We start from the raw sequence: 26757 nt of genomic DNA on the forward strand, positions 1-26757 counted from the left end.
TATGTGCTTCTGTAATGGAAGCAAGAGGGGCTCCATCTTCATTCTTCCTTTATAGAACAGAGGCCAAAGTGCAGGAGGTAACAGGACCACTCGCACAGTTGCAGAGGTGTACATTCTTCCTGTGCTGCTGAACGGCTAGAATCCTGACATGGGGCACTTCCAAATATCACTGAACCCCAATATTTGCTTGGTGTGATCTGAGCTCCAAGATGGGTGACTCAAAGGGATAGGAGAATGACAACCAAAAAATATAAGAAGGAAAAACTGAGCAAAGAAAACTGCCAAGGGAACAACCAGCTTATGAGACTTACATTCTATATAACATAAGGTGGAAAAGTCCGGCTAGAGAGAGAGAGAGGAAAGAGATAGAAAATTCCCCTCCCCACAAATCAAGTATTGTCAGGAAATATCAAAGTAGAAATCTTTGTAAGCAGCTTTGCATTTAACATTCAGTCAAGACACTAAAACCTTTCAAAACAAGAACCTCTATTAAAAAAAAAAAAAAAAAAAAGCTAACAACAGGAGTCGTCAAAGTCACCCAGGATCTTGTAGCACAGAATGGAGTGTTCCTGGGCCAAGGCCGCCAGCTCCTTCAGGAACTCTGGGAAGAGGGCAGCAGCCAGCATGGGGTTCCTCACCGGCAGGGGCAGGTTGGGGGGTGCCTCAGCCACCTTGGTTCTGTGGGTCAGGAAGGGCTGAAGCACTCTTGGAGGTCCATCCAAAAGGTTCTTGCCACTTCCTGTCCTGGGAGCCTCCTGAATGGGATCTGAAACCAGAGAGAAGACAATCATGACGTTCCTCCATCGCCTTCCCATCCACCCTCTTTAGTGGAGCATGTGTTGTGGGGGCAGAGTTGCTGCAGGGTATCTAGTTATGGGTGCAGTTTCTATAACAGACTAAATCCTGAAGATGCAGCCCTAGTGGACTCCATGACACACATATTTGCCCAGCAGATAACCTCCAACAAAAGCATGTGATATGAGACTTTTACCCAGAATTCTTTCTAAGGAACTTCATGCAGAAATCATGGCAAGAATATAGGTTTGTCAAGAACCCTCCATGCCAGAATGTGGTAATGGGAGAAACTGACAAAGGCATCTCCTGTCTCTGGCTTATTAAGGGGCAATGAGTAGTCCTACCCGCTCTCCCAGCCTCCCATGCTGAGATGACTGTTCTCCCTTCGCCAGTTAAGCCCTGACAGCACAGCATAGCTACAGCATAGAGGCTGGGCTAAAGCTCTCTGCAGCTGGTGCTCCAGCCTCTCAGGCTCCCCAGTGACCTCCAGTCTTCTTCTGGCCAGCACCTCCCAACATTTTACATAAAAGAAGAGCAGAAGATTCCTTCAGATCAGCAGAAATAATGGAAGGGAAGTTGGGTGCTGGTAAGACCAGACAACTTCCTGCAACCATGGGGAATTAGTAACAGCAAATGTCTTAGAAGCTTACATTGAAAGAGGGTTTCCAAGAGTTTCCATCTCAATTTCAATAATATAGGCCTCAGAGGAGTTCAAAATGCAAAACAAATCAAGTGATTTGCATTTACGTATCAAATCAGTTTTTACTAATTAAAATGGTTCAGCTTCCCTATTTGATTCCTGAACATCGCCAGCCCTCATATATTTGTAGGAATAATTTATGCCTTCCTCTGCCCCCTATCCAAACAATCTCATTACTCCTTATAAATCATTATATTCAAGTCCTTCATTATTTTGGCTGCTTCTTAGAATTCAGTACCATATTTCAACACTCTTCTCAGAGTGTTGCTTAACTGCAGTACTAAAATTCTTGACATTTATAGTACTTTCCACATCTCACTACTATAGTCTTTAGTGTTAAAAAAAAAAAAAACAACTTCCACTTTACTGCTTTAAATATCCTTTTACATTTAAACTTGTCACAGCTTTAATGCCATAACTGGAAAAGTTGCTGGGAATCTGTCTTCTGCTACCTTTCAGCAAAAATTCATGAACCGGCAACAGAGGAAGCACAAAAGTGTTGATGTCACTGAGGTGCATGTCAACCTTGGAGAGCACCCCTTCTCATTCCCCACCCTAGCTCAGGCCCTGTCACTCTCCAAAGCACCCAGCAAAGCTCACAAAGGAAGCTGGCCTACATTCCAATGGGGAATGGGGCACTTGTGGACACCACTCCCAGACCAAGACCTGCACTGTTCATGCTGGTTCCTCCACTTGGTACTCCCTTCCCCGTTTCTCTGCTCACCTAAATCATACTAGCCTTAGAGACATTATTAGCACAGTGGTTAAGACCACAGAGTCTGCCACTCGCTGGCTGAGTGACTTCAGGCAAGTTGCTTTACCTCTCTGTACTTGGATTTCTTCACCTGTCAAAACCTCCTAAAGTTGTTATAAGGATTAAATGAGTCAATAGGTATAAAGTACACAGGGACTTCTGGATGGGTGTCAGCTACCGCATCATCCTTATCAGTATAGTTGTCACCGACTTCACAATGAGTTTCCGGTTTCCAGCCCCCAGAAGTCATTCCTGTAGTCTTTATGGCTTCCTCTGCCCTCTACCCAAACAGTCTCATCTCATTCTAGCCGCCTCTCCATGATATTGACCAACTAAGGCTGCATTGCCCTTCAGCCTTGCATTGTTTATGTTTTATCCCCTCTACTAGACTCCGAGCTTTCTCAGGGCTGAGCCCTATCTGATAACATGTCTTTAGCAACCCCAAACACACTTTCATATTCATAGAAGCTAATAAACATTTGCTGAATGAATGAGTTAAGGAACTGATCTCATAAGTCTTCCCTATTCCTGATGCTCCCTGTAGCTGCTCATATTCCTCATCTCCCCCATTCTCCTTCAAATTCATTCATTCTCTTCTTCCCTAAAAAGGGATTTTTGTGGCTCATTTTTCTAGCTTGAACTGTGAATAAAAAGTGTCATCGCTAAGGCTCATTTACTCAATATGAATTCAAGAATCAGAATTGTCTTCACTAATGAAGGCAGGAGAGCACCCAGTGAGGGAGCTCAAGGTCTGGCCGGGAGAAGATCCATAGCATGGTTCATTCCATCAGGGCTGCAGCACATCGACCCAGGCTCCCCTCCGGGGTCTGGGCCTTTCAGTGTGTCATCAAGCACCATCAAATTCTCCATTCGGGGAACTCGACCGGGGTCCAAAGTGGCTCCCACCGGAGGTCATGGCGCTCGCGAAGGTGAGGTCATCAGTTCAAGGCTCACCTCATAAGCTCAAACTGATTGGCAAAAAAAAAAAAAAAAGCAACTCGACCTGAGTTACGGTCCCTACCTGGCCACCAACTCATTATAGAATGTCTCAGTTTCCATCTCTGTAAACTGGGGATATTAACTACCTGATTTCCCTTCTAGAATTAATGCCCAGTAAAAGGGCTCTGAATATAAGTAAATACAAGGAACTGTTACTCTGTGGTTTGGAAAGTATTTGAGTAGAAAAAGAAAGGCCTGGCAAGTGGCTGAACCTCAGAGACCAACAGCTTCAAGAATAATAATGTGGAGCTGGCAACAGGATGTCCGCTTGCTCTGGAGCAGCGGCCACACAGACTTTTACTGCTGTTGGAAGCATTAGTGAGGAGGCTCGTTTTTCACTGGGGCTGCCAGGAGGCGAAGGGAATGCAGGGCCTGCATGATGAAGCAGCTCTGGCTGCAGGCGCCTGAGTTACACCCCTCATAAAAGGGTCCAACAAGCATGCACGAGCACCTGAAGAAAAAGGCAGGGCGGAGAGAAGTATAAATCAGTGTCAGAATTAGGAATGGTTTCTGAAATGCTGCCCTGGGTCTGAAAAGCTGCAACAGAAGGTTTTCAAGACTAATACTGGGAAGATTTCTGAAGCGGGGAGAGAGATATGTCATGTGTTCATCTCCCTGGCAGCAGCATTAGGCAAAGGGCAGAGCAGATAGACACTTGGAAACCCAAATATTTGGCCCATTGCCATAATTCTTCATTGTAAATTGCTCTGTATCCCAGTGAGAACAGACCTCCAAGATTTGACTCATTTACAGGAAATCACATCACAGTAAATGCTTCAGAAGTCAGTTCTGTACAAGGGGACAAGAAACTTTCATTCTGTCAGTTAAAGATGCTTTACATGGGGTAAGTGGGTAACTTGGCTAACCTGGAAAAGTTAGAAAGTTAATCTGAAAAATTCAAATAAAAGAAAAGTATTATAACCAGAGAGAAGATTCTTATAGGTCAAAGCCCTGGAGTGTCACAGACCTTACTAAAAGAGCATGGAACCCAGGTAACTAATCTGACAACCTTAGGCAGTGAGAACAAGTTCCCCTGGGCACATATTTTGCAATCATGACCGCCAGACATTCTGAAACCAGGACAAGCCCAAGGTGTGAGTGACCCCCGCTCCCCCTGAATGTGCTGGTTAAGGCTCAGTGTACCCTCTCATCTAGGTTGGTCAGTGTGTGCATGCATCTCCTGGAATTAGCTAGGATGGGCTCAGGCACTTGAGTTTCATGATCCGGGCTGAATACCCTGGGCCTCTAACTTTGGCTTTGTTAATGAAAATTAAGCAGCTAATAGTACCTTTTTCTGCCCTTTTCAGAGTGCTGTTTGATAATGAAAATTGACCACCTGAGAAAGCACCTTAAAATTGTAAAATACAGTGAAGACTAGGCCTGTCTAGAAGATTGCAGAATGCCCACAACTTGTTGCAGCTCTTCCCATCAAGAGGTAGGGGGTTTTGCTCCTACCTTTTGATCTGCACTCACCCCGTATTTTGCTTTGACCAACAGAATGCAGATTCTTGTGCAGATTCTTGAATCTGCGCTTGCCCTGTGTCTTGCTTTGACCAACAGAATGCTGCAGAATTGACCTTACGTGAGCTCTGAGTCTGAGCCTCAAAAGATTTTCTATGCTTCTGATCTCACTCTTGGAACCCTATTAACTGTGACATGGACGAGCCTGGGCTAATCTGCTGGATGGTGAGAAACACTCCCATCACCTGCATCACTCCAGCCAACAGCCACAGATGTGAGTGAGGCTACCCTAGACATCCAGCCACCCATTGATGGCAGACACACAAGGAGAGTCCAGGCAAAATCAGCCTAGCCCAGATCAGCAAAACACCCAGATAACCACACAGATTCATAAGCAACCATAAATGGGCTTGGGTTAAGCCAGTGAGTTTTTACAATGGTTTACTATACTGCTAACTGGTGCATCTTCTCTCACAGGGTGGGTGGCAGCAGCATGCGCCCTGTTCAGGAGGAACATAGCTCACACCCTGACCACCCATGTGTCTACGGAGGTCACATGGCACCTGAGGTCCCCCTTCCCACAGAGATGCTAGGCCTCTTTCCCTCCACGAATGCCTTTGCCTGCTCTTCTCAAAGTCCAACAGCTTGAAGCCTGACTCCCCAATTTACCAGTGGCACATGGCCTACTTTTCTTTCAAACCCTACTTTGCAGTACTCTAAGGGCTCATCACAACCCAAGTTCTGGCTTCAGCTAGAAAGCACGTAAGAGATAGAGTACAAATCCTTCATTTAAAAGTCAAGGGACATGGGGACTGTGAGGTAAAGCAACCAGGATCAAATAGCAGCACAGGGGCAGCATCAGGCCTTCAGAGTTCTGGGTTCTTTTCAGCTTCTTTGAAAGGTGGAACAATTGCCCTGAGTTTCATTTCTGCCTCTCACTGCCAATCTTGTTTCTGATCACTTGCTTTTAGCCGAGGACTGAGAGCCTCACTCTCTCCATTGTTTGTCTGCCACAAAGAAGCCTGACTGGTCTGTGTGTGGAAAAGTCAAAGCCAGTGCAATATGGGGCATTCCTAGACTGCTCCTACCAAGGTCTAAGTCACAGCTCAGAGGTAAATGGTCAGCAAATCAGTCTGACCAGAGCTTAAATAAGGTAAAGCAGCAGTGGCACTCCATTCTCAGTGCTCCTACTAGCACCAACTCATCCCCTCACTCCCACTCCTCACTCTGCCTGGGCCCTGGCCTAACACCACCTCTAGAGCTCAAAAAAAAGGCACTCTCAGGGATTTTAGGCTGAGCATAAACTTTACTTCACCCAATCCAAACAGTTTTTCTGTTTTGTTTTTTGTTTTACCTCCTAGGGCTCTGAAGCACACTTACTGTTGGCCCAAGAGCCTCTGAAAACATAAAAAAGAGAACACATGCCCTTCTCAGGAAAGGGCTACCCAAAAAATGGCCCGGGGAGTGCAATAATGCCTCCTTCTGGCCCATGTGTGCTATGTTATTTATTCTAGCCTGACAACACCCTACACATCAGCTCCTTCCAGGCACCACTCTCAGTTAAGAAAACAGAAGCCCCTCAAGACCCTCCATAGAGGAAACGGGCCAAATATGAACAGAGCAGAGCTTTCTTTAGGTTTAAGAATGCTAGGCCTCTAATCCCAGCACTTTGAGAGGCCAAGGTGTGTGGATCACAAGGTCAGGAGATAGAGACAATCCTAGCTAACAAGGTGAAACCCCGTTTCTACTAAAAATATAACAAGTTAGCCGGGCGTGGTGGTGGGTGCCTGTAGTTCCAGCTACTTAGAAGGCTGAGGCAGGAGAATCATTTGAACCAGGGAAGCAGAGGTTGCAGTGAGCCGAGATCATGCCACCATGCTCCAGCCGGGGTGACAGAGCGAGACTCAGTCAAAGAAAAAAAAGAACGCTAAGAGGTGGCTCTTCCCTGTTGCATAAAAATGAAAATATCTCTGAATGCTTCTAGGGTTCAGAAGCCAGTGCTGCATCTGTGAAGTGAGGCCAGTAGGCTAGGAACGTGGAAGAGGAATTTAAGGAGGGTCACTGTGGAGAAACCTGGCTTACCTTTGGTTAGTGCTGCAGGGGTCATATCAGACATGTCCACACGGAAGAGCAGGTATTGCTGGGCTTGTATGAGGAGTCCTGGGAAGTCTCTCTCCACAGAAGCAAACTGTTCAATCTTGTTTTTCACAGATGCAAGTACCTGTCAAAAACAGCATTACCGATGTTAATGCCTCACAGTGAAATTCCATTCTCAGTTATCAATATATCTTGCAGGTATAACCCTCTTTATGGGAACTATTATGATGTTAGACATTTGCTCATTTTTAATTGCCTGGGTGTTCTGCATAGGGCACCCTCAAAACATCAAACTAAATGAAGCTCTGCAGTTTGTCTAGAATAAACTACACAGTGAGCTTAATAGGACAGGGAAGGAAAGCAAATGAATTGGAGCAGAGGAATTTTTGAAAAACAAAATAAGAGAGAAAGAGAAGCCCTGCAAATCAGCAACCACAAAATCAACAATTATGGATGTGGGCTTAGCTAACATACCTGATAGAGAGAGCGGACGCTTGGCTGGAAGACCATGTTGGTGTTGAGCAGAAAGGAGCGCAGGAGTGGCTGGGGGTAGCTAGCTAGCTGAGTAATAATCCCAATAAGCAGCAAATTCACATGTAAAGAGTTCTCCAGCATGTTCTCCAGCTTTGACAGGACCACGCTGATGAATGGACCTGCAGGAAGAACACAGGGCTTCAGGGCTGGCTGGGCTCCCAGGGATGCCTTTCCCCACCAATTGCAGAACCATTGGTGCCACAGCTCCCAAACCACCACAGGCCCACAGGTACAAGTCAGACATGGCAAATACGGCCAAGTTTTCTCCTGCCTCAAGACCAAAACCGAAAACAAACCACCACGGCAAAAAGAAAACAGGAAAATATGCATGGCTACTGACATTTTGACTCTGTGAACAGTTCTGATACTTACTAAAATTATCACAGACCTGGTTAAAAAAAAACAAATAATTTAACTTTTTAAAATTAAAATATACTTTTCTACATTGTTCCTATATTTCTTGGGGCTGCCAATGCTTAAAACATGACAGTCATCATCTCATGATGCCACGGACACAGAGTTTCATGTAAGTACTAGAGGCCATTAAAAGTCTTGGCAATGAAAAGTGTCTGTAAAGAACACCAAAAATGCACAAACTATGTTTATCAGATAGTGATACTATGAACAGGGGTTGCCTATCTTGAACAAGCACACTGAGAAAAAATTCATTTTGTCAAGTATCATAATGGGGAACAATAAAAAAAAAATAGACAGGTGAGAGGTGGAGGAGCTCCTGGGTGTAAGCTTAGTAGCCTTGGCAATTCAGTAACCACACTTGAATTTTCAGAGGAGAGAGAAAAGGGTGTCAGTTTGGGGAGATATAGTTCGGCATGTCATAGATTTCTTAAAGAAGAAAATCCATATGACTACAAAAGCAGTTAAAAATTAGTCATACAAAAGCAGTCCATTAAAAAAATAGGCAAAAAGATGTTTCTGCTACTTTGGGTCACTAGAAAATTAATATGCTTTACGTTTGAGTTCACTGAAGGCAGGAAAAAAACAAAAATAAATCTGGCATTAATAAACTTACTTGAAGATACTTTAAATTTTTACCACAAAAGTGTTCTGTTCAACACAATCAATGAGAATTTTGCATTTCCCTGGTGGAGCTATTGATGATGATGCTACTAAACCTCGGCATGTTTTATAATGAAAGCACATATCCCTTGATAGATAAGCCATGCCTTATGAAGATATCACCAACATAATTATGAGTTTAACAAAAACATACTTCATCATAAGATGCTTCATTCAGAAGCCCTGGTAACATGAAAGAGTAAAACCCTTTGCAAGGAAACAGAAGCTATGTCTGAGGAATGAGAACGCCAAATTGAAACCTTTAACACACAGGGGAGAAAAAGGAACTGCAATATTCCTGTCTCCAGGAACACTGAGGATGTCTCTAAGGGATCTCAATACAAGAGGCACCAGCCTCTCATGTGTGGCATTTAGCCTCAACTTCCCCATCCTTTGGATGAGAGGCAGAGGTCTTTAGTCACTTTCCATGACATAGGAGGTCAATGAACTCTTTGGATGGAGAGTCTTTGAAGACGCTTACAAACAAAACTGGGAGACTTTGCCAAACACATTTGGAAACTCTGGATAGGGACCTCGGTTTGAAAGCAACTAATGGTTTTCCCATAAAGAACCCCAGAAATGTCACTGGTAAATCTTCTTAAGGCATCACAACACAGATCTAGAGGGAGAAGACTGCTGTCCTCAACTCCCTCTCACCTGCTCCCCTGCAGTCCCTGGCTCAGCATGTGTTTCCTTCCAGATGGAGCAAAAGCAGGTAAATTAAGACACACTGAGGTGGGCAGAGTCTTCTGTAAAATATGTGACCCTAAAATGATCCCTCAACTTCTCTTTCCCAGCCCAGACTGTGCCTGGCCACATCCAGCCATCCGGTAAATACTGCTGACCATGCAGTGACCATCCACAGGACATCACTACTATAAAGGGTGAGGTGAGGGGCACACAAGCTTGAATCCCATGCCCTGTGGAGAGGAAGATCGTGTCATCATTGACCTATGTGAGTGACAGAATATTATCAGGTCAAGGCCAGTAGACTGTAATTATACAAATGGAGTCCACTTTGACATCATAATTAGCGTCCACTAATGAAATGACTCCTAAATCCTTGGGCATATGCAATTAAAAAAAAGTATTAAAACTTATAAATTCCTACTTTAGTCTTAGTTTCTAGCACTAAATAAAATGCTGCTTAACAAAAAGTTTGTAAGCGGATCTAGTAAGCAGCTGAAAATCAAAAGACTTAGCACAACTCAGGAAGCCACAGGTGTGTCTGGGGGATGGTGGTTTTATTTTCTTCCCACATCTCCCAGGAGGACAAACTCCCTGTCACAAACTATTACATTTTTCAAGGTCACTGAGCCTATCTCACTGCCCCTCCCTGTCACCCGCTCACTGCTCTCCCCTGTCTCTCTGCCTCAATTGAGCTTGCACCCTCTTCCTGCACTTCCCCTGTCCAAGAATGGAGCTGCCATCAATTCTGTGCCTCTGCTCTCTGAATTCCACTGTGGACAAATCTCCTGATGTGGACCTGAAACCTGCCTCCACTGCCTGACATCAGTCTCATCATTTTTAGTCTGGACTCCAGCAACAGTATCTCTATGTTAACAGAGATTGAATTATTACCAAAAACATTTATTAAGCACATCCTATCTGCCAGGCAGTGTGTAAGCACTTTTCGTGTTTCAACTCACTCAATATTCAAAACAACCCTAGGAAGTATATTTATTATTTATCCCCACTTAAAGAGGAGGCAGAATGCTAAGTGAACCCAACTTGTGAATAATAGAATCAGAATTTTAATTCACACCACCTGTTCCAGTGCTCTTAACCAACACATTATCTTGCCTGCCAAGGAGGGGGGAGGGGCGTGTGTGTGTGTGTGTGTTTGTGTGTCCTAGTATTTTTAACAATACACCCTGAAGACCACACCTCATATCAACACAGAGCTGTCTCATCTCAGGACCACAAAATATTAGATTGCTAGGGTGTTGCACAAGCAAGCCAGTCTCCTACTAGTGGGCATTTGGGTTATTTCTGTCCTTTTTCTATTCCAAACAATGCTGCAATGAATACCCTTGTACATACATCTTGGCACATAAGTGTGAATACAGCTCTCAGGACGTTTCCGGAAACAAAATTACTAGATAAGAGCATTGGCACGTTCTGAATTCTGATACAGCAATAAGGGTGTCTCACTTGTTTTTCCTGGCACCAAACTCCCCACTATAGTGCTCTCCCTGTACTCCTACCAAAGCTGGCCTTTTTCAGATTTAGTCACATCATCCCTCAACTTTAAACTTCAGAGCCAGGGCACAAGGTTTCCATTCCTCAGCTTGGCCCAAAGGCCCCTCAGAAGTTGGCACCAAGCAAGCTTTCTGCCTTCCTCCTTCACCTCCCATACATGTAATCCAAGCGGTCACACCCCACAGGCTGGAGGGCTCTTCAGTCTCGCTCCTGCTGTCTCCTCCGCCTGGACTATCATTCTCACCTGCTTTCACTTGGGGACTTCCCTGCACTGTTCATGCCCCTCCTCTGTGAGGCCATTCCCACTCCCCTCACTAGGTTCCCCTTGGACTTGGTATATGACAACTAGTAATACATTTTTCACTAAGAGAGTACATGTCTTTGTTGGGCTCTCTTTTGAAGGTCTGTGAATTCCTTTAATTTTGTGTCCTTATTTCCTAGCATAGAACCTGCCAAACATCCAGGGATCAATAAAAGATTGCTGAATACATGAATAAATAAAATTAGACAAATGGAATGCTTTGATTTTGCTGGGAAATGAACTCATTTCAGTGGAAATCAGATGCCCTGGAGAGAAGAAGTTAAGCCTAATGCTACAGAACACACTCAGAAGTTTGGAAAAGACAAAGCACACAAAGGTGGGAAGAGAGAAGATGTTTCCTAAAGCTGTGTACAAAGTTCAAAGGAGGAAACAGGGAAGGTTTTAGCTACAATTACCTGTATGTATCAAAGAGCTTGCATTATCTTTTGTCAGTTCTCAGGTGTATTATATGTAAAATATTGATGTTATTTAATAAGGTGTTAGATTAGCTTTTTATTCTTGCCCTGAGCTCTACTTTCTTTCCTCTATTTACACATTTCCAGGAATGAAGCTCCTCTGTAAGAAAGCTGGAATTCTTAAGAATAATCTTCATACCCATGGGTAGCCCAGATGTCCCAAGAGAAGGCAAGCTGTGACAGGGTAGGTTACTGCTGCTCTTTCCGAGTGAACTCTCACAGCTCCCTCCTCCCTGTCCCCCTTATCAACTGGGAAAAGTGAGATTATCTAATCCATTTTACTTATGATTGACTGACTGATTGAATTTTAATTAAAACTCATTCACACTGAAACGTTATCTCGACTAGAACCACAAGCCTTTAATTGTGGAATTAAAAGCTTTTTCCTGTATGTATAAATCTTCAGGCATCAGTAAATAGGTGAATAAATATCGGAGGAGGAGGCTGAAAGAGCTCCTTGAAATCACATAGCCTACTTGGCTAGCGGGACCGGAAGGCAATCTGTTTTCATCTATCTGGGGTTACTGCAAGAGGTAGGAGCACAGTCTCTCCTCACCAGGCTTCTCCTGGGAGTTACCTGTCATAAAATGAATAATGACCTCCCAGTATCTCATTCAGTCCTCACAAGGGCAAATGGAGGGCCCGGGATGCTAAAGCCACATGCTGCTAAATGGTAGAGGGACTCACCCCGGCCTGGCTCCGAGGCCACCGTCACCCTCCATTGCTACATCATCTAGCCCCTCTCCTTGCTACCTGAACACCATCCAGTGGTCCCACCCTGGCCTTCCCTGAGCTTCCTGAGCCCTCTCATCTATGGCACTCCCCTTTGCACCAGGATTTGTAGATGCAGATTTTGTTGGCTAATATTTAATGATGTTTACTGTCATAATTCCTCACCCCAATCTTCCTATCTGTATATCCAGTCCTATCCCTTCATCTCTTGCATGATTTTTTACCTGTTCCTAGTAGTGTATCATTGAACATACCCACTCTTTCAAAGAGCTATTAGTTTATGTGTTCCACTCTACTTATTTTTGGATAAAGATTTTATGATTCTCTGAAATGAGCTCTCAGGGAAAGGCACGGCTAACCCCAATGCCTCTGATGTGTGTGCACAGCTACTGTCACCCAGCAAGGACTCTGAGCTCCTATTCTGTGCTCTGTTCACTGTTCCCGTGCTAAGGATAGAACTCCACCCTCACGGAGCATACATTCTAGTGGGGGAGACAGTCATTTGTTAAAAGTAAATGTAAATAAATGCTAAGGAGAAAAATAGGTGATACTAGAATAAATGAAGTCATTATATAAGAAGTCTAGATTCTTGTGCGGTTTAATCAGTCCTACTACTTTAACACTGGCACAGCAAGAGAAGTTACTAAATAATAAAATCTAACCCCTAACTTAAGGAATAAATAAGATAATCATTGCAAGAATGACAAAATAAAAAGAAAATCACCCCCTTTGCTCTTTACAAAAATATGTTCAGCCCTCTGTTAGATAAACTGGTAATATTCCTTACCTTTGCCTACCTTACTTTCCTGTTCCAATATGTACAAGTACTTTCAAAAGCAGAAACCATAAAGCAATTTAAGATTGTCACCTGTGAATGGGGTGCTTTGAGTCCTCACAGGATGGTGACTGGCAAAGGCAGTCTCATCTCTTCCCCCAAATGGGGAAGGCACAGTCTCTACAGCAGGCATTTCTGCTATAAATGAGTCAAAGTCATCCTCCTCCTCTTCTAGCTCCTTCTTCCCCTCCTCCTCCTTTTCTTCTTTGCTGTCTTCTTCTTTCCCTTCTTCCTCCTTTGTGAGAAGCAAGGGATCAGGTATGGGAAAATTCTCTTCCATCAAGCCCTCGGCACCTGAATCCAGCTCTTTAATGATTTGGTCATACTGGGCAATGAGATCCTCACTCTCAGGATTAGTGGCCATCAGGTTAGAGCTGTGCTCTGTCTCAGGGGTAGGGGATGCTAACTCTGAGTTGGATTCTGGGGCTGCTTCAGGCTTCCTCTCTTGCTTTAGCTCCCTGGGCTCACTGTGAAATGGGTCTGAATTGTCCCTATTGCCCTCCTCCTCTGAATCCGTCTCTGGCTGGGGGCTAAGAAGGGGGCCATTATTGATGGGGACACTTTGAACTTCAGCCTGGGCTTCAGCTGGTGGCCTAGCAGCTTTCTCTTGAGAATCCTTCGCATCCTCAGAGTCCTTCTCAGCACACAGCCTGTATACTATCACATCATCTTGAAAGTCCGACTCTTCGATGTAGGACCCTTTAAAGAGCAGGATGGCATTCTTCTTCATCTCCTGGATGTGTTTGGGGGGATCGATGGGTGCCGGGGGGCCTGAAGCCTCCAGATCATCATAAGGCCCCAGGGAGCCCATGTCAGCCCCTGAAGAGATTCCAGTGTCATAGCTGTCATCCCATTCTAGCTCTGTCTGGCCCTTGTCCTTTCTGGGAGCCAGCTGAGGTCCCGTCTTCCTGGGGAGTTGCTGTGGAAGCCCAAACACAGGGCAGGCCGAGTTCTCACTGCCCTCCTCTATCAGACTCTGAAGAAATGTCTCAGGGCTGGGGGAGTCACCATCATACAGGGCAGACCAGACACGGCAGTCCCTCATGCAGCGGAGGATGTTGGTGTGGGCCTCCCATAGATACTGCAGGTAGCTGATATCCAGGGCTTTCCCATACTCCACGATGCAGGCTGACTGGGAGAATGCTTCGGGGAACAGCCGCTTCACAGGCCCTGCACAGGAGGCAGAGGATGGTCAGAACAAGGGAGGTGTAGGGCAAAGGTAGTGGATGCGGGGGTGACCCATTCAGGCTAAGACTGTGTCTTGCTAGCTACTTTGGGTCTAATTATGTCTGAATAAATGACCTCTGAATAATAAAAAATGGTTAGATCATAAGAAGCAAAGACTAATAACAGAAACTCTACCCTCACAGAAGATGGAAAACCAATTCAACCAGTCAGATAGTGGCTATAGCCAATGGAAAACTATGATCTGGTATGAGTCATTAGAGGAAGAAGAGCTAATGATAGCAATCTCTCAGGTTGTTGAGAGGACTAAATTAGGTAATACACCTGATATACTACCTGCCACAGAGTAATGACCTTAGAATTTTTTACTTTGAATCTAAAGTGGAAGGCTGGTAATCCATTAATGTGAGAACCAGAATTTTTGTAGAAAAATCCTGGTTTTTAGAAAAGCCTATTAATTTATTCTGCCTTCCTGGGGACTACTGGGGATGTTGATATCATTAAATGGTCTCTTAGAGTAAAATCATGTTCACTACAAAGTCATTTTAACCTAAGAATGCTGCTTATGTTACCACGATGGCATTTGATGTTAAAATTTCCAACTTCACTACTGAAATAGCTGTGAAAACATCTGCCTGTTTTCCCTCAAAAGAAAAAGACTCAGGGAAAAATATATTTTCTATCATTTCTTAAACATCTAGTATGCTGCAGGTGCTTTATCAATGCTATCTAAAATTCTCCCAATAATCCCATATGGTAGATAATATTTTCTCCATTTTCAGATAAAGAAATTGAGGCTCAGAGATGAAAGAATACCCAACCCAAATTGTGGAAGAGCCACAATTCAAGCACAGGTGATTTCACACCAACCTCCATTCTTACTTCAATTGCAAGCCTCTTGTCTCTTCATGCTCTAAATCTCTACCAGACTGGGTCAGAATTGAGCCTTTAAGGATACCCATTTCCAGGGCTTTAGAGTGGACATAATTCATATTTTACAGCTCTACTGCTAAAAATGTTAGTGTTTATCTCTCATCTACGTTATGTAAAAATATGTCAAATACTACTGCTAGCAATATTTATTGAGCACTTACGACATACCAGGCAGTCTTCTAAGAGCTTTACATGTCTTCACTTGCTTTCCTGAGAATAACCCTTTGAGGTAGGTACTATTTTACAGATAAGAAAAAAAGTTTAGAAAACTTAAGTAATTTGCCCAAGAAAGTAGCAGAGCCAAGATGCAGAACCTGAGTCTTCGCTCTGCTACTTTCTTGGGCAAGTTATTTACCCCTATACAATAATTACTCTGGCTAGCTAGCTGGCTATGCACTACCCATCCATTAGGGCATTTGTGTGCTGCAAGGCAACCCCAGAGGCAGGAGAGTGGAAAGAACATGTAATCTGGAATCAGAGAACCTACGTAGTTGTATAACCATGGACAAATCAATTCCTCTCTCTGAGGTTGTTTGTTCATCTGTAAAATGGGAATACTATCTTCTTCAAAGCATTAAAAGTGATCACACAGGAAAAAAAGTTGGCAAGTTATAGACAATCATATGTTTAACTTTAATTTTGAATTCTGAAGCAAGGTTAACCACAGAATCATTCTTGAAAAAACTTTCAGAGTAAATTTTAAAAGACATCAATTTTTAAATATGTTTTAAATAATAACTTTAAGGTACAAAAATATAAGATATCCATACTAACAGGAAAATACAATTAAGATACAGTTATATAAACTGCTAATTTTCATGTATCTTTATATAAAGACCAAGACAGTAAGACAATCTTAGTTTCTAGAAATTATATTAATATCAAATGTACTGACATTTTCTTAGTCAAGTAACCCAGCTTTTAAATATACTTTATCTAAGAGGATTGTAGCTGGGTGGACAGAATGACATTGTTGGGGTGGATATCAGAATATAGACCAGAAACACTTGACTCAACACCAGGACTGGGCATTTCCTGGTGGTCACAGGACATGAAGAATGTTCCTGAATTGAAACAGCCATATGACCATCAAAGATACACATATGCCCCCTTGTTGCAGCTGCCTGCCAGAGGGCCAACGTTGATAGAGATGGCCACTTCAATTTTGCTTGTATGAGGTGAATTGTAGCTGGCAAATAGCCTGAGTATTACCTGAGTATCATAACCCCTGTAAAGGATTTATGAAAGCCTTCCTCATTAGGTCAATCAAATGCATCCGATTCTGCTGTCATATCACAAATTTCAAGTTTTATAGGGATATATAATATGTAAATCCTTATGACAGATTCCTATAAGCAGCTCATTTTAGAAATTAAAATAAGGGCTGATTCTGTCTTAGCAATAGCCATTTCCACACCTCTCACCTCCATCTTGTTTTTGAAGACATGCTAGCACATGTTTTCACATTTGACTCTGAGGATCCCACTAGAAAGTCCATGTAAAATAAAGATCTGGGAACAATAGGTAATGTCTGGGCACTTCAATGAATACTGATTACAAAGTGTCCATAACTCCTTACAAAGCAGAAAAGGATCCCAACTAGTCATTCATAAGAGAAATGGGAGCCACTACAGAATTCCCTGTCCACCCAAAGGGACACATATCTCAAAGTGAGATGGAATTGGCATCCTTTTAGTTTAAAAATCATCACTAGCATGTTCCTACCTGAACTGTCATGCAAACACTTTGACCAGAGAATATAATCCCTCTCTTGGTTCCCAAGCGTCAGAGTGATCCCGCTGGAGCAGCAGACAGGAGTCAAGGCAAGCAGCTTGGCCGCAGAAACAGAGTAACAGTCTCTCTCCTTCACAGCCCACCTCTGACTGAGCATCATGTGATTGCAGGGGATCAGATACCTAGAAAGACAAAAATAACCAGCATTTTGTCTCTGCAACGTCTTGAACCATTACTGGGACTAACTAAACCATAATAGGGACTCCCTGTGGCCAGGGGCGGACCATCTTCTCCCAAATCTCAACTGATCATCTCACCAGCCACCAAGGTTCACTCCTTTGCTTAATTTCTTCTGAAAGAACAATCTCTTTGCAAAGAACTTAATGGTCTTTACAATTCAGCCTCCAGGAACTTCTTCATCTCTTAAAGGATCCCTCTTCACCTCCATGCCTTTGCGCCCACTGTCACCTTTACCTGGCCTGTGCTTTCCCCTTTTCTTTACCTGACAAATGCCTTTCATTCTACAAAGTCCAGCTTCAGTGTCACCTTCTTTGGGACGGTTTCCTGGCTCTTACTCCAAGACAAAGCTAATCCCTCCCTCCACTATATGCTCATGGGCCTCTATTAAGCACTATTACCTTGTATCACAATTACTTCAGTGTCTACCTCCTCAAGATAATGTGCTACCACAGCAAGAAGCTGCTTCAATCATTTGTCTTATAATCCCAGAAATTCTGGCTTCTAGCAGGCACTGAATGGCAGGAGCAAATCATTGCTCCATAGTGTAAACCTCTTCTTATATTCTCACGGGTGACCAGGAGGAAATATGATGGAAAACGACTCACTGAAGATCACTGGCCCCCATTTCACACAAAACACTTTTGGTTGGTGATCAAAAGCATCTTAGTATCATTACGAACCTGGGAACAAGAAAACCTGAGTAACCATTTCTGACACACCTGGAGCATATCAGTGGGCCTCATGGCTAGAATAAAGTGTGTTTAAATGACTTATTTTCTTAACCAGGGAAAAAAACATACTGCTTATTTAAACAAAGATGGAGCAAATGGGATAAAGGACTCGTAGCCAGTGCCAAGCATCACATATGTGTGCAGGAGCCAATTACAGATGAGCTCAAGCCCTTATGTGAATAATCACAACCTTTCAATCAGCCAGAATGTTTTTGCTTCTGTATTTAGCATTTGAGAAAGAAACAGTACAGAGAAAAACAAACTAAAATTAAGATTTTCATTAAAAATGATTAAAAAGTACAACTTTCAGGCCGGGTGCAGTGGCTCACGCCTGTAATCCCAGCATTTGGGAGGCCGAAGTGGGTGGATCACCTGAGGTCAGGAGTTTGAGACCAGCCTGGCCAACATGATGAAACCCTGTTTCTACCAAGAATACAAAATTAGCCGGGTAGGAGGTTGCAGTGAAATGAGGTCACCCCACTGCACTCCAGCCTGGGCAAGACAGAGTGAGATTCCATCTTAAAAAAAAAAAAGGACAACTTTCAGGACATGTCTTCAGGCCTATAACCATTCAACCATCTCCCACATCTCCTGTTGATCCAAATGAGGAAAACCTAAGTTGATATTCACGACTGATCGGCTGCAAGAGCCAGAGTCAGAGAGGGAATAAATATTCCATTCTCTTTGTGGTACTTTACACTGAAGGTTTTAATAATACTTTCCAGGTATGATATGGCAAACTTGCCACTTAACCTTCAGTTCTCAGAAAAAGCAAACCATCTAGGCAAGGCAGCCCTCAACCCTTCCTCCTACTGTCCCCATAGGCAGACATATATTCTTAACCTGCTATCAGAAAGAACGAGACACACCCACAGGTCTGATGTGATGGCATCTGTTTTCATAAGCTCAGTTTCATGAAAGTAGAAGGTTACAAGAGCAAAGTATGGAACAGGGGGCAAGTCTGTTCTGATTCTTGGCTTACCTTTGGGGACTTAGCAATGAGGAAAAATGGATGCTGCAGGCAGAAAATAAAGGATTTCTTTTTCTAAGGATATCTGTGAGTAGAGATGCTCTGGTGACCAGGAATAACATAAGAGAGAAAGAAGCATTCTCCCACCCACCTCTGTGTGAACCCACCAGCTGTGAACAAAGCACAGCTCGACCCCAGTGGGCACTCAGAGAAGGCAATGCTGCTCTAGCACCACACGGGGGTGCTAGGGTACACAGCAGGATTGGGCAGTGGGTGGCAGGGTGGGAAGAGAAAGCAGCAGCAATAGAAGGGATTGGAGCAGGAGAGGGGACCATGGCAGATGCTGCTGTGGGAAATGTGATGGGATACTTTTTCATGTATACATTTAAGACTCCTCACTTGGGGGTGGGGTACAGTGCTTCATGCCTGTAATTCCAGCATTTTGAAAGGCTAAGGTGGGAGGACTACTTGAGGCCAAGAGTTCAAAACCAGCCTGAGCAACACAGCAAGATCTTGTTTCTATACAACATACAAGAGTTAGCTGGGTGTAGTGGTGTGCACCTATAGTCCCAGCTGGTTGGGATGCTGAGGTGGAAGGATGACTTGACCCTAGGACGTAGAGGTTGCAGTGTGCTATGACTATACCACTGCACTCCAGCTTGGGTGAGAGAGTGAGATCCTGCCTCTAAAAAAAAAAAAGCAAATAAACCAAAAAGACTCCTCATTTGGTGATCCCTAGAAGTGACAAGTGATACTTTGTGTGTTGGGGGCAGGGGCGGGTCCAAGGTTTTATATGAGGTAGCTGGGGTGAGAGCTGAGAAAACCTGTCCTGTAGCCATTGGTGTGAACTCTTCCCACAGGCTGGTGAGGCCAAAAGAAATTCAGATTACACAGGATTTACTGTATCCTTATTTTGGTCATTAATTATTTAACAAGTAAACTGATTCAATGCTTTTATATACTGCTGGAATAGCAATGACTGCTTACAGCTCAAACCAAGCATATTTCAATGATTTAAGCTGATATATATACATTTTTATTATTTGTTTGAAATATTAAAAATGGCTGGATCAAAGCTAATAAAGCTATTTATCAAATATCACCAGTGGGTAGCTTGAAACTATATTAGAATAAAGAGTTACTGGGAATTTGCAGCTTTACAAATACACGCTTTCAGTAGAAACTAAAACTTTTCTTCTGAATAAATCAATCAAGGGAGATCCCCTATTGGTTGAAAGAGAGAGTCTACGAAATTGGAAACTGAGAGCCTGTTCAAATGAATAACCCACCAGTATTCTGAATAACAGTTCTCAGAGATCATTGTGTTAAGTGAAAAAGCCAGCAGAGAAAGACAAATATCGCATGTTCTCTTCATACGTGGGAGCTAAAAAAGTGAATCTCACAGAAGTAAAGAGTAGAATGGTGGTTACAGAGGCTGGGAAGGGAAGGGGGAAGAAGTTAGTTAAGGGGTATGAAAATACAGCTAGATAGAGTGCTAGTATTTAATAGTACAGTAGAGACATTACAGATGACAATAATTTATTGTATATTTAAAAATAGCTGGAAGAAAATAATTGTAATGGACCCAACAGAAAGAAAAGATAAACACTTGACATGATAGATATCCTAATGATCCTGATTTGGTTATTACACAGGTATAAATATGCATCAAAATATCACATGTACCCCCAAAATATATGCAACTATTATATATCAATTTTTAAAAGAAAAAAAGCCCTGGTTCTGCTGTATCTTTAAAATAAAGGATCATCCCAGAGGAAAGAATAGAAAAAACAGACCTTGCTCCTCTGTCTCTGTCTTTTCAACATTTACAGGAAAATATTAGAAATAGAATGAATGCCAGACTATCCCCAAGTGTCAAATAACAAAATGAATTGGTTGTCAATAGAAGAAAAATCACTTAGGCATTTAGTATGGGTGTCTATTATCAAACTATCTTTTCATTTATACTATATTTATTTCGTTTGAGGATTTAAATTCACGAAACTATAAAAATAATCAGAGACTAATAAATATCTGACTTTAGAGGTTCGGATTATGCAAAGCCATCCCCCAACACAGCAGGAAAACATATTGTCCTCCCTGATTTTCATTATTGCCCCAACCCTCTGCAACCCTGGGTTTATTTTGTACTTTCTTGGATATCGGTCATTAAAGTAAATCATCAACATTCCTAAAATAATTCAGTGACAATCAATTGATAACAAACACATATTGCCCTATGCTACACTGACCATAAACACAAGCAAAACAAGGCAATGAGCTTGGGTTGCCTTGCAATGAAGGCATTATCTTGCAATAAAGTACAATGAGCTAAGTGAAGTGCTTCTGAGATGATGATAACCCCAACAATACACCAATAGGCAAAAATCTACAAAGCAATGTTAGTGAATTCAAAAAGATCATCTGTGATTCAAACAAGTTCTGGCCATATTTCTCCTATTCATTTTCCCTAGGCTGGCAGGCTTTACTGGGTTTTTTTCCTCTCTCCTCCAGACCCCTATCTCCTATGCAAGATGAAAATGTTCCTGAAGTATACACACAGCTTCTCTTCAAGCGAAACAACCTCTATCTGAACACAGCAGGCAAGGCAGTTCATAACCCTGACAATGGAGCAGTACTTGTGAAAAAAACTCTATAACCAGAATATTCAGAAATAGCATTCAATGTATTCAGCAATTAAATTTTGTCTCAACTGGGAGGCTCCAGGAGCATGGCAGAGATTTGTTACTTCACTGCTTGTCAGCATTTCCTGCCTGTCTTTGGCCTATCATATGTCACATCCATGGAGGTGGACAATTTCTCCTTGGTTTTCTGCTCACTAAAATATCCTGTCTTTGGGGGTATCTTATTTCAACTTACTTTTCTGATATTTTTCCAAATGAAAGAAACTAGTATCAGTTACAAATGGATCATCATTTTGAAATGTTGATATTTATGAGTATTTGGGTTGTAACAAAAATTGACATATTATTTATTTATCACATGACAAATGCCTTCATTAAATGCAGTCACATAATCTTCACTGCTCTACTGCCTCTCAGATCTGCAAGTTTATCATATATATTCAAATGACTGTAGTGGCAGCAACAAACAAAAAGGATGGATTATAAATCTATTTTTTATGTCCCTTAAAATAATGTTTAAATGACTTGAAGAATAAAGATTTTTTATGGTCTTTGCTTTTCGCACAGATTCTAAATCAGGAAAGAATTATTTTCATTAGTTTAAAATGTCTTTCTAGAAAATTACCTCCCTTAAATGTGTGTAATACTTTACAACAGGGGTGTCTAATTTTTTGGTTTCCCTGGGCCACACTGGAGGAAGAGGAATTGTCTTGGGCCACACATAAAATACACTAGCACTAATGATAGCTAAAAGAAGAAAAAAATTGCAAAAAAAAAGACCTCATAATGTTTTAAGAATGCTTATGAATTCATGTTGGGCTGTATTCAAAGCTGTCCTGGGCCACATGCTGCCTGCAAGCCACAGGTTAGACAACCTTGCTTTACAGCATTTCAAAAGTTTCACAGACATCACCACAGTCGATCCTCCCAATAACCCTATGAGGTAGCATATTCCAAAACCAGAACAGGTCGAGTCACACCAGCAGTGCAGAGGAAGGAGACCAGGAGCCAGTGTTTTCTTGCATGCCTATGATGTGCCCAACCGACTTCTGTGTATGTCCTCTCAGTTTCTCTCTTGGTGGATCCTCCCAGACACCACAGCAGAATTAGAAACAGAGGAAGTATTCAATTAAGAGCAACTATATTATTGTTGTTACTATCACTATCGTCCTCATTAAAGAAACTTGGGCTCAGAAAGCCTACAACCAAGCAGTCAAGCCCATCTCCTAACCTCAGGTCTGGCAATTTTTTTTTATTCCATTCAGAACTTGTGATAACATAATATTCAGGTACTTTCCTGGGATATTTGTCCTCATCCACCCTAGAAATGACTAGCCCTGACTTGAACATATACGTATCTCAACCATGACATGATTTCTTCATTTTTATAACGTTCAGGTCTGAGTCTCCAGAGAAGCCATTGCTGATGCCATCTCTGAGGACACTTTTTTAACAAAACAAACACCACTATGTGAGCAGTAAAAGGGTGATTACAGTGAACCTTGTAAAGGTCACTGAACAGCCAGCAAGCAAGAGCCTCCGCCACCTGGACTAAATCTGACCTGGTGACCCACAGCTGGGAAGCTCTGCACCTCCAGACCAAGGCCAGGCTTCCAAGTACACTGAAAAAGACAGCCACTTTTCCTGCTATCAAAGAAGCAGCATTTCAGAATTTAACATTTAAATTCCATCTGGTTTTACCCACTTTGGAGTAAAAGCCTGGTTTTTGGCACTAAAAATGGCTTTGCCAAGTTGTTCTGGATTTCATTCAGGCCTTGCTAATGCGTTCTGTCATATATCAGTAGAGGCTTGATGAGGAGCTAACATAATCTTTTTAAGACAGATAACTAATGCTCTACCCAGGCTATCCAGGGTGTTTCTTTATGATTGGATTTGTTTTCTGCTAATCCTTAAGATTAGTTACTGATGACCTAATCTAAAACCCTAAAAAGTTCAAAAAGCCTTTCAAACTTAAAAAACTAATAGGTGATAGTCTTCTGACAATTCTGTAAGACCCTCCACAGTACGCCACCACCAGCTTTCTCAGACTTATTTTGTAATCACTCTTTTTTGCAAGATGTTATGCCTGCACAGCACCACTCCTCAAGCAAAGTGGTTCTCAAACTTAATAGTGCATCAGAATCCCCTAAAGAGTTTGTTAAAACATGGCTTGCTGGGCCCTAACCCCATTCTGATTCAGTAGGTCCAAGAGGAGACCAAGAATTTGCATTTCTAACTATTTTCCAGGATCACACTTTGACACCCTGGCTTTTCCAGAGCTACCTATTTGGAAATGCTATTGCATCCACCTGGAAAATCTTCTTCTCAGTAACCTCTACTCAAATCATGTCAAAACCCCAATGTGGACTAGAGAAAGCTCAGGTCTCCTCCCTTTTCTCCCACTCTCAGCTCCATACATCCTTATTCCCCAGGACTGGTCAAAGGAAGGATCAGGGAGTCCACTAAGGAAGGAGGAACGGGGAGTGCATGCTGGAGGATCCTGGTAGCCCTGCTTTTTCCTTTTGTTTCCACACCACCAGAAGAGCATATAAGAGCACAAACCATGGCAACTCTCCCTCTGGAGCTCCTCTCAGCCCTAGCCCTTAGCTCCTCTCTCAGCTATGGGGCCACAATCTCTCTGGGTCCATTTCCTGCAGTGCTGGGGTAGGGTTTCACTAGAGTAGTCAACCCCAAGATTCAGGATCTGGGTTTAATGAAAAGAAGGAAAGACGTGCATCATGGTCTAACTGGGGGTTTCTAGCATTCTGTGCTGAGATTCGGGGCTGAATCATGAGCTAATAAGGAAGCATTATTGCTTTACTCCACAGAAACAGATGCTTCTCACAGGGTTCCATAGAAGAGGAGGCACTGCTGGGCCAAGGCAGGATTTGGTGTTCCTGAGTCCACTATTAAATTGCCAAATGAATGTCTTCTTAATAGCTGTGCATCTTGACTCCTAATACTCATCTTCAAATCCCAGCCACTTCATAAAACCTTTCCCATCTGTACTTCTGTCCAAACGACACACCTTTGCTACCTTATATATAAGTCATTTCCAGTTCACAGCAGATACTCATCAAATTTTTACTGAATTTAACTGAAGCATACTGATTGAAGAGTATATATTGGGTGTGTACCATTATCAAAGCAGAAATCAAAGAAATTACATATCAAAAGTATTTTATATTTGGAAAACTTGCTTTTAATAGCAAAAGTCCCCTCTAAATGCACTTCAGGGGAAAGACATTCAGCCACAGACCAGAATAGCTTTTATAATACTCCCAAACATTTTCAAGCATTCTATCTATAATTTCCAGGAGCATATTTACAACAGAATACATATGGCCCTCTAAAAACTTTTAACAGTACAAATAAAATTAATCTTGGGAAACAATGCAGAAAATAAATTAATGTTCTTGAAAATTTTCTTCCTTAGACACATGGTCCCTATTTAGCTTATATAACTGAAGTAATATAAAGTATATAAATAAGATAAAGTATATGAATATAAAGTAATATAAGTATGAAGTGAATCTTTCTTTAAAGGAAACCAAAAAAAAGGAAACTCACCTTAGAACTAGCTGTAACATCACATCTTCACAATGTAAACCAATCAGAGTTCTGAATAATGCCAGGGACACCACACAAAGCTGGGAAGCAAGAGACACATATTCTAGTTCAAATGTTGGAATGATAACCGCACTCCCCACAGATGGTAAATAAATCAGAATTACAAAATAAAATGGCCTCTCTTTTTATTTAGCAGTTTTGATAAAAAAGCATGCTGCTGCCAGAGAGAACGTGTATTCAGGATATCAATTCTATAGGATTTGATTAGAAAGCCAGTGTCTGGAATTATGCCACTGTGCAGAATTATCCTCCTACAAAAATGCCTGTGCTCATATTTCCAACTTTTAAAGATCCAGACAGATAAACATTCCCTCTACAATGCTCCAGTTCTCTCTCTCTCTCTCTCTCTCTCTCTCTCTCTAAAACACACACACACACATACACACACTCTCTCACACTCTTGTTTAGGTGATTTGTTTTCCTGAGTTATTTTCAAATATGACATTAGTTATTTACAAGACAGGGCTCACAGAAAATTGCATATAGCCTAGCTAAGTCTCCCTTCAGAGTTCTTAGCCTCAAGCTCAGCTCCTCTCTTGGCTTTGGGGCAAACATTTTCCTTGGCTCCATTTCCCATTGTGCTGAGGGTGAGATAATGTTCTTTTCAAAGATGTTCATTTAAAAACAAGAATTCTATCAATCTCTGATTTCCAAAAAGAAAAGGTAAACTGCCAAATAGGGGAGATACCCAAAGGTGTATTGTAAAATCTTTGTACCCCTTTTGAGAGTAAGCTTTTATCAATCTACTGGGCAATTTAAGTAATTTTAAGCTCTCATTCTTTGTACGGGAGAATAAATGCTAGCCTGTCTTGTAGGCAGACTGGGCTTAAAATCTGGCCATGAAATCCACAACAAGTCTGTAAAGAAAGAGTTGTACTTAGCCTAACCCAAAACATTTCTTAGTCTCAGGGTAGGTCATATACTTGTAGTTAGCTAGAAGCAACATACTCTGTTCCCATTACCAAGTCTTTGCACATGTGGTTCCATTACCTGCAATGCCTTTTCCTGACTACTCCACTGCCTATCTATTCTCAAAGTCTTAGCTAAGGCATCACCTCCCTTAAGAAATCTTTCTGTTCTGTCTCACAATATTACCATCCAACACCTCCTTTCCCCAGCTTAGTTAGGTTTCCTTCTTATCTATTGCCACAGTATCCCCTGCAAATCACTGTTACTTTATCAGATTATGTAGTAATAGTATATAATAATTACATAACTGATCACTGTTAAGGGTGAGCAGCAGGGTGTATCTGTCTTTTTATTATTGAGTTGTAGGAGGTGTTTACTCTGTATACAAGTACCTTATCAGATATATGATTTGCAAAAATTTCCTACCACTCTCTGTGAATTATCTTTTCAAGTTCCTGTTGATGTCCTTTGAAGGCAAAAGTTTTTAATTTTGATAATTTACAATTTATCAATTTTTTCATTTGTTGTTCATGCTATTGGTGTCATATCTAAGAAAACATGGCCAAAGCTACGAGGAGTTACTCGTATGATTTCTTATAAGAGTTTTATAGTTTTAGCTCTTACATTTAGGTCTTTGATCCATTTTGAGTTAAGTTTTTATATGGCATGAAGTGAGGATTCAGCCTTATTATTTTGCACATGGATATCCAATTGTCCCAGCACCATTTGTTAAAAAGACTATTCTTTCTCCCACTGAGTGGTCTTGAAATCTCATTGAAAACTAAGTGAACATAGATATACGAGTTTATTTCTC

The 26757-nt window shown here is 42.1% G+C and overlaps 1 protein-coding gene across 11 annotated transcripts in view; it reads right to left on the minus strand.

Moving 5' to 3' along the window:
- Positions 1 to 26757, minus strand: part of FHIP1A (FHF complex subunit HOOK interacting protein 1A) — a 288042-nt gene that overhangs the window by 13083 nt on the left and 248202 nt on the right. For 8 of the 11 annotated variants that reach the window (XM_035294448.3, XM_078366395.1, XM_008992602.5 and 5 more), the window contains 6 exons: positions 24975 to 25054; positions 16807 to 16997; positions 12997 to 14133; positions 7281 to 7459; positions 6792 to 6930; positions 280 to 766 (listed from right to left, as the gene is read on the minus strand). In XM_035294448.3, the coding sequence (XP_035150339.2) occupies positions 513 to 766; positions 6792 to 6930; positions 7281 to 7459; positions 12997 to 14133; positions 16807 to 16997; positions 24975 to 25054 (1980 nt within the window). In that variant the 3' untranslated portion in view covers positions 280 to 512. Of the gene's footprint in view, positions 1 to 279; positions 767 to 6791; positions 6931 to 7280; positions 7460 to 12915; positions 14134 to 16806; positions 16998 to 24974; positions 25055 to 26757 lie in introns of those variants that run through there. The other 3 variants (XM_054253606.2, XM_078366393.1, XR_013532857.1) reach the window with 2 other exon arrangements.

Source organism: Callithrix jacchus, chromosome 3 (assembly GCF_049354715.1).
Source record: "Callithrix jacchus isolate 240 chromosome 3, calJac240_pri, whole genome shotgun sequence".
Lineage (NCBI taxonomy): Eukaryota > Metazoa > Chordata > Mammalia > Primates > Cebidae > Callithrix > Callithrix jacchus.